Source organism: Sinocyclocheilus anshuiensis, unplaced genomic scaffold (genome assembly GCF_001515605.1).
Source record: "Sinocyclocheilus anshuiensis isolate Anshui unplaced genomic scaffold, SAMN03320099.WGS_v1.1 scaffold278, whole genome shotgun sequence".
In the NCBI taxonomy this organism is placed as follows: Eukaryota; Metazoa; Chordata; class Actinopteri; order Cypriniformes; family Cyprinidae; genus Sinocyclocheilus; species Sinocyclocheilus anshuiensis.
Genome location: NW_015546072.1, coordinates 2,715,840 through 2,724,309, shown reverse-complemented (window position 1 = coordinate 2,724,309; position 8,470 = coordinate 2,715,840). Strand labels below are relative to the sequence as shown.

General features: G+C 36.2%; 1 protein-coding gene across 1 annotated transcript in view; it reads left to right on the top strand.

Moving 5' to 3' along the window:
* Positions 1 to 4,722, top strand: part of LOC107699776 (prostaglandin G/H synthase 1-like) — a 21,625-nt gene extending 16,903 nt beyond the window's left edge. Inside the window, exons 9-11 of the mRNA XM_016501163.1 lie at positions 323 to 609; positions 1,375 to 1,522; positions 3,138 to 4,722. Coding sequence (XP_016356649.1) covers positions 323 to 609; positions 1,375 to 1,522; positions 3,138 to 3,484 — 782 coding nt within the window. The 3' untranslated portion in view covers positions 3,485 to 4,722. The remainder of the gene's footprint in view (positions 1 to 322; positions 610 to 1,374; positions 1,523 to 3,137) is intronic.
* Positions 4,723 to 8,470: the final 3,748 nt, after the last annotated feature.

Sequence of the window (8,470 nt, the reverse complement as noted above, 5' to 3'; positions counted from 1 at the left end):
TATATATATTTAGTAAAGACATTACATAAAATTATTGTAGAACTCATGAACTGAAAAGAGCCCATTCCTAAATCCTGAATTTTCTTTAACCCTGGTGCCTTGTTCTTTTATGAATAGTATTGTGTATTTGTATTATATTATATTTAATTATATTATTAAATTACAAAAACAATTACATTTTTTTCAAACCCTGAATATCTTTGTAAAATAGTTTTACAAAAGTGCTTACAGTTCTCCACTGTGCAACACTCTTTACATAATGTTTGTATTTACTAATTTAAAAAAAACAATTATTGTAAAATTTTGACTCCATTAACTCAAGGTGAGACCATTCGTATTGTGATCGAGGACTATGTGCAGCATCTGAGTGGTTACCGGCTGAAGCTCAACTTTGATCCCACGCTGCTGTTCACCTCACAGTTCCAGTACCAGAACCGCATTGCTGTGGAGTTCAATCAACTTTACCACTGGCACCCACTCATGCCTGACAGCTTCCAAATCGATGGAGAAGACATTCACTACCCTCAGTTCATTTTCAACACCTCTGTCCTCACCCACTACGGGGTGGAGAAACTGGTTGAGGCCTTCTCAACCCAACCCGCGGGACAGGTAATAGCACCATGAGGGCTGTGGGGGTTTAATGACTTAAACATCTGCTCCAAAAGAGAAACAAAGAAACCCTGTTTCATAATGAGGTGCAATGACCATTGGGCTGTGTCTGGGCTACATTTCCTTAAGGAAGTTAGTATATTGTAGGTTCTTAAGCCTTAGTCTGTTTTTGTCATTTCAAGGGTCATTTCCGATGAGCTTACCACGCTCATCTATTGAAACTTGTCTGTGAGTGTTTTATCGCAGGGGGACGTGGAAGAGTTCTCAAGAACCAAAAGGAATATTCCACCCAAAAATGATAAAAAACCTCAGTTTGTGTTCACAAAAGAAAGAAAGCCTTACACATCTGGGACAGCAAGAGGGTGAGGAAATGATGAGAGAATTTTCATTTTTGGGTGGAATATCTCTTTAAGTAAACTAGAGATTAACTGAGCAGGTTTAGGCAGAAATATTTGCAGTGTTTACAGTTAACGTGTGAGGTTTAATCTGATTGATATGTTGCTGAGAAACTGATATGACAGGAGGATTTCTTTTAGATAAACAGTAAGTCTTTTTCATCATACCATAATCAGGCTTATGAGTAGGATCACACCAAATATGTGCCTGCAGAATATCAACAAAAGCTCTGTAAAACCTGAACTGATGTTGGCCTTATTTTTAATAGATCAAAGTATAATTTCACAACTGTAATGTTATTTTTTGTAATTAAGGTTAAAGTGGGCTTCTTTTGTATTTTTAATCATAAATCTCTTTGTGTCGTGACAGATTGGAGGTGGTCATAATATTCACCCAGTGGTGCTCAGAGTAGCTGAGGGGGTCATCATTGAATCAAGGGAGCTTCGACTTCGGCCCTTCAATGAATATCGCAAGAGATTCAATCTGAAACCCTACACGTCATTCTCAGAATTGACAGGTATGATTGTTCTACCAATTTTAAAGCTTCATTTTCTAATTAAAATCACAAGGGAAGACAAGTCATCATCACTGATGCCTGTAAAGAGCTTCTTATGATTTTCTTCACTGTGCACTTTTTTCTCAATGTAACAGATTTATCATTTTGAATGAAAATTAGCTCAACAATGTATTTACCCTCAGGCCATCCAAGATAGAGTAGATGAGTTTGTTTCTCATGTATTTATGAGAACATGCTGAAAATTCAGGGTCAAGCTTTAAAGGGGTCATCGGATGCGACATGCACTTTTACAAGTTGTTGGAACTGAAATGTGTGTTGGCAGTGTGTACACAACCACCCTATAATGATAAAGATCCACCCAGTGTTGTTTTTTTATATCTCATTAAATCATTTCCCCTTTCTCATATCAAGCCATTCTCAGATGCCTGTCTGTGTGACGTCACACAGTCCCAGGCTGTCCCACGATTGTTTGATTGACAGTAGCGTTTCAGCACAGACTGGACTGGCGTCTTACCTTAGACCCGCCGAGTGAGCTGTCATCAGTCCGCCATTGTTTTGACGCTGGAGCAGGAGTAGACAAGAATGGCTCCTAAGCGATTGAGGTGTTCTGTTGTTGGATGTAATAATAAACTAAAGTAAACAGTCTCATGAGAACGGCTCGTCACCCCACGGAAGAGAGGGGCGGGGAGAGCAGAGCTCATTAGCATTTAAAGGGACATGCACTAAAACGGCTTGCTGAAAACAAAGCTGAATTTGACAGGGTAAAAAGGGTATTTTTTACACTACCATTGAGAAATTCTAACCAAAGGATGTTATAGACTTTTTATTAAGACCATAAAAAATCATATCGACTTGTGGAAAATGGGCACCCCTTTAAATAATAAATAAGTAATTCACACGACTCCAGTCCATCAATTAACATCTTGTGAAGTGAAAAGCTATGTGTTTGTCATAAACAAATCCATCATTAATACGTTTTTAACTTCATACTGTTGCTTCTATCTAAAATATGAGTCATCTGTCCGTAATACTGCTTTCTCCAGTGAAAAGTAATTTGTCTGAATCCAGAGAGTTATATGCACACACCAAGCATTGTTTATAAGTGAAAACAGTCCAAAACAGTTCTAAACAAATATGTTGGCAGATTTTGATGTGGGAGGACAACAGGGAATTCACTTTTTCTCTAGTATTATTATGTACGGAGCATGGAGTGGTATTTTGGTCCGAAGTGATGGTTTAAAGTTAAAACGGCCCACGGAAGGATTTGTTTCTTACAAACACACCGCTGTTAATTTCAGACATTAATTGATGGACTGAAGTTAAGTAGATTTTTTTGTGGATTATTGTGATGTTTTATCAGCTGTTTGAACTCTCATTCTGACGGCACCCATTCACTGTGGAGGATCCATTGTTGATCAAGTAATGTAATGCTAATTTTCTCCAAATCTGTTCCTATGAAGAAACAAACTCATATGCTTTATCTTGGATGGCCTGAGGGTAAATACATTTTAAGCTAATTTCCATTTTTCATGTTTAAACAATGTGAGTGGGTGGTTATCACACAACACATGAACTGCCCACCAGGCCACATATTTATGTATTTATGTTTTTACAGGAGAAGAAGAGATGGCTAAAGAACTAGAGGAACTGTATGGTGATATTGATGCTCTGGAGTTCTACCCAGCTCTTTTGCTAGAGAAGACACGATCTGGTGCGATATTTGGTGAAAGCATGGTGGAAATGGGGGCCCCATTTTCCCTAAAAGGCCTCATGGGAAATCCTGTTTGCTCCCCTGAGTACTGGAAGCCCAGTACATTTGGGGGGAAGATAGGTTTTGATATAGTAAACTCTGCTACTTTGAAGAAACTGGTTTGCCTCAATACAAAATGGTGTCCGTATGTGTCTTTCCATACTCCTCCACCAGAATATAAACACCAGAGGACATCTCACGGTGAACTTTAGCACAATGTACTTCTGGAATCTGTTTTAAATCGCTGATCAAAAATTTGACTTCTAATTACAGATGCAAATGACAATGAATTATCGTGTAAATCAGAACTGAATTAGTAATGACAATTATTAGACTTGTTATTTGTAACAAGGTGACTGAAGAATTAATTTTCATAGTATTATAATATCATTAACATTTTTTGGATTATGACAGAATGCTTATTACAACATACATGAGCATTTTATGGATTTAACTGACCCTTCGCTAAGCCCTGCCATAAAAACATTACTTAAGCAACTGTTGCCATCTGCCAGCTTTTGTTCTTTTATAATACAATCCCACAATACATTCCCACCTGCTTTAAGAGCATATTTGAATGAATATCATGCCGTTTATGGTAATCTCATAACTAAAGGGGGTGGAGCTTAACAAAGGATAAGTAAGAGAATTGACTAAAAGGTTGGTGATTTCTTGCTCCATACTGAAGAACTAATATTCAGAAGACAATTCACTTTAGACAGTGAATATGGGCATTTGTTGCCTTATTTGTTACTTAGCCTACTTGATCTAAGCCTTAAAAATGGTGTAAACTTAAATCATCAGGTTGATTCAGTCTTATAGAAACATTTGTTTACTGGCACTCATATTGCCAAACAACCATCCATTTTTCAAACCGCTTGTCCTATGTAGAGTCGTTGTAGTCTATCCCATTGAGTGGACAGATGACCTGTCCATCACAGGCCAAATAAACATTTAGCTTTAATTCATAGTCAAAGAAAAAGAAAAAAAAAAAGTATTCCGTCCACTTTATGTTTATGCTGAAAAAATGAATTGTATTTGCTGCCTCATAGTCTGTTCTGTTAAGTAAATTCCAATGCACTGTTCAACTTGAAATAAGTAAGTTGCCTTGAACTGTGGATCTGTGATGGCCAGTGTTTTTTTCTTGTTTATAGTGTTCACTGTTGTATTCATTTATTATCTTTGACATGAATTAATGTAACCTCATAATATTCCTGTATATTTTCCAAGCAAAATATAGTCATTTGTAGCACCATTACTGAGATTTTCCTGCAGTATATGTCAAAAAGAAATGTACCTGTCACTTGTATGTTCCTGTTTGTCCTTATTTGGTTTGGTTCTTGTTCCCATTATTAGTAGTCACCTGTTCCTTGTTATTAGTTATCCTCCTCACCTGTCTGCCCCTCGTTATCTGCCCTATTTGAGTTCGAGCCCGTTCTGCTCTCCCTGGTCTGGAATTGTTCATGTCAACCTTTGCTACGTGTGTTTTCCTGTTTCCTTTTGATTATTAAAGTTAGTAAAATTCTCCTACGTCTCCTCGCTCCTTTGCTCCACGCTCCTACACACAGTGTTGGGAAGTAACTAGTTACATGTAACGGAATTATGTAATTTAATTACAAAATAAATGTAATCAGTTACAGTTGCTGAGAAAAAATGTGTAATTAAATTACAGTACAAATAACGTTACTTATGAAAATGTTGAGAATCACAAAGGGGGTTACATCTGATTTGTTCACACACACTCCCACATACAGATTTCATTTATTTCTTTCATGAATTGCTGTGACTGCTCTAAAATATGAAACACCAATGTTTCAGAAGTTTAGAACATGCTTATTCCATAACTCTTTTGTTTCATTTATGGGTTTATGTATAGCTATGCTTCATTTTTTTAAGATTTACTGTTTTTTTCCAAGGCATTGTTAGATTCCAGACAGTGTTTCTTGTCATAGCTATGCAAAGATTTGATTTCAAAAACAGTATCATAGCTAATAACATTTTTCTTGTTATGATTTTAAATATGTATTTAACCTCAGAATGATCTTGAAGTCTGATTTTGTGGTGGCTGGGCTTCAAAGGGGACATTGGATGCCCATCTTCCACAAATTGGTATAATTATTTAGGGTTTTCATGAAAATTCCTCAGTGGTCATGTAAAACAACACCCTTTTTACACTGCTCTGTTCACAGCGGCTCGTTTTGGGGCATGTCCCTTTAAATGTTAATGAGCTCTGCTCACCCCGCCCCTCTCTTCCATGGAAGAGCAAAGGCGATTTGCAAATGATCATCATACAAAAATATAAAGTGCGAGACTTACTTCTTGCTGAAGTGCAGCTGGATCACAAACAATGGGTGCTGATCTATCCTTGAGTTTTAACTTTTCAACAAAATATGCCTTGAATTGTCCCTCATTCGGAAAGCAGTCTGGAGTAAAATTATTTGCGCAGACATACATGAATTTACGTGTATTCGGTGGTGCATTACCATCAAAAACAAAACTTATGCACTGCGTCCTCAGTGGCTCTGATGTCAGCAGAAAATTAACACTCTTATGTTCTTCTACATCACAAAACTACAAAACACCTGCATTGCTTACAAGACATTGTCCCTACAGCTGTTCAAAGACTTCGTAGAACTAGCTGAGGGTGAAACTATGCTAATAGACCAATTATCGGTTTGTAAACATTCAGGATGCGCGCGCATCATGGTTGCAGAAAACCCGGGAGATAGCCGTTACAGCTAGAGAATTTCACGGATACGGTACAAAATAGTTAGGTTTAAAAAGATTATAAATTATATTGATTAGATGTCATTTTCAAAATGTTCTACGCATATTACAAGAGCTTGTCACCCAGCGATAAGCACTGTTATTCAACGAAATTGACGTTAGAGAGTGCGATAGTCTTACAGATCCGAAACAGGGATGACGGTTTTTGTGGGCGGAGCCTATCTGGAGGCAGAAAATGACGGTTTTCAAGTGGCAGTCTATGGAGCCATGGAATAAAAGAATAAAAAAAGGTAAATTTGATTTTATATTTCAAAATTATGACTTTATTCTCGCAATTCCGAGATTATATCTCACAATTCTAATAAGGAAAAACAACTCGTCTAGGGTCAGCCGACGTCACAGCGCTAGCTGGAGGCAGCAAAACAAAGAGGAAACTGGAGGCGGCCCATTCAAACCAGCACAGGTTTGGGCTACATAAGGAGTTTCAAATATCATCTTGTTGTGATGTTGGGTGCCAGAATCGACGTAATACAGCCTCAAATTAGAAATTTGATCGCATATAGTTTTTACTTTTTAACAAAACATGCCTTGAATTGTCCCTCATTCAGAAAGCAGTCTGGAGTAAAATTATTTGCGCAGACATAAATTAATTTAGGTGTATTCGGTGGTGCAGTACCATCAAAAGCAAAACTAATGCACTGCGTCCTCAGTGGCTCTGATGTCAGGAGAAAATTAACACTCTTCTACATCACAAAACTACAAAACACCTGCATTGCTTACAAGACATTGTTGCTACAGCTGTTCGAGCGCGGCGAGAATGATGGACTTCGTACAACTGGCTGAAGGCGAAACTATGCTAATACTAGACAGTACTTCAGTGGTTGTGGGCGGGGCCTGAGCAAATATGACATCATACTGCTCAGAAAATCAAAATGGCTGGATAATTGAGACTGTTTAGGTTTTTGGGGAATTAAAAAAAAGAGTGAATGTATTTTTATCATTGTAGGGTGGTGTACACACCGCTAAGATACAATTATGCAAACACCATGTAAAAGTGAATGTTGCATCCAATGTCTCCTTTAAAATTAAAATATAATCTTAATTCAAGTGATGAAGGATTTCGAAAGTCTGACAGGAATCAGTGTTGACTGTTGAGTACTACTGTAAGGTTAACCCTGCCTGGTTTATGTTTGAAAATGATTAACAGTTTAAAACATTAGAAATTTAGAAAAGTAATCAAAAAGTAATTAAATGTAATCAGTTACATTACTTTAATAAAGTAATTGAAAAGTTACACTACTTATTACATTTTAAGTAAGGTAACTTGTAATCTGTAACCTATTACATTTCCAAAGTAACCTTCCCAACACTGCCTACACAGCAGCAGTACCGTCCGTGACATTACCTGTATGTCTGATCATTTACAAAAGAGGTTAAAAAATAAAAATAAAACTGCAAATTTTACAACAAATGTTTAAATGGCTCTTTACCATTTCCAGCAATATTAACAAAACCATCAGTTTGTGGCCGTTAATAAAGACAATAACAATTCACATGAAGAAATTAATCTATCATGCCATGACCTGTTCTGAATAAAATTATGTAAATGGTAGGATACTTATGTCTCGGCTTTTTAAAACATGACTTCAAAAAAGTCAACAAGAGACTTAGTTTTATTAATTGGTAACTTTTACTTCTAAGTAAAAGCAAGATACAACAGTTGGTTGCCCATGAAGTACAATACCCCCAATATCTTAAGATTAATGTTTAACAATACAAGTCACAGAAATAGCTAATGGTAAGGTGGTTTAACCTTTGGCACAATCAGAAGTAACAGTCGAGTTGTTGCACAAATAAAACCTTTTTACAACTTTAAGTTCTATTAAACCTTTGCATTTTCTCTCCAATACTGTAGAGACCTTTTTCAACAATATTTTGTATAATGCTGTGGCTAGGTTTGTAGAAGTCATTTCTTATTTGAACTGTTTAAAAAAATACTGAATACTATCTAATTTTCATAAATACATTAATGTATACATTTAATTCCTCTTAAATACTTACAGTATTATAAAGTCCTTGGCATTAGAGGAAAGACAACGTTTATAAACCTCACGAAAGCTCAGGCTGGGGCTCTTTGTAAGTTTTCGTGGCTGGTATTAGTACATGCAAATGAATGCATGATATTTTTCACATATTAAAATGTCTTAGTAAAAATATATGAAGGTAAATACTATATTGCTGTTACTATATTTCCTCTTATTTGAAAATAATAATATAATAATAACACTTTTCAAAGCTAATTCATAAATATTGAGATTATCAAATTTTGTCAAAAAAATGAAAAATATTTAAACAATTTGTAATTATATCGCCCTTTCTTAATGCCACACTGTAAAAATATTCGTAAAAGTGCTACGGTAAAAACCTGTTAATGGGTTAACTGTTAAGATGTACCATACACGATAAAAACA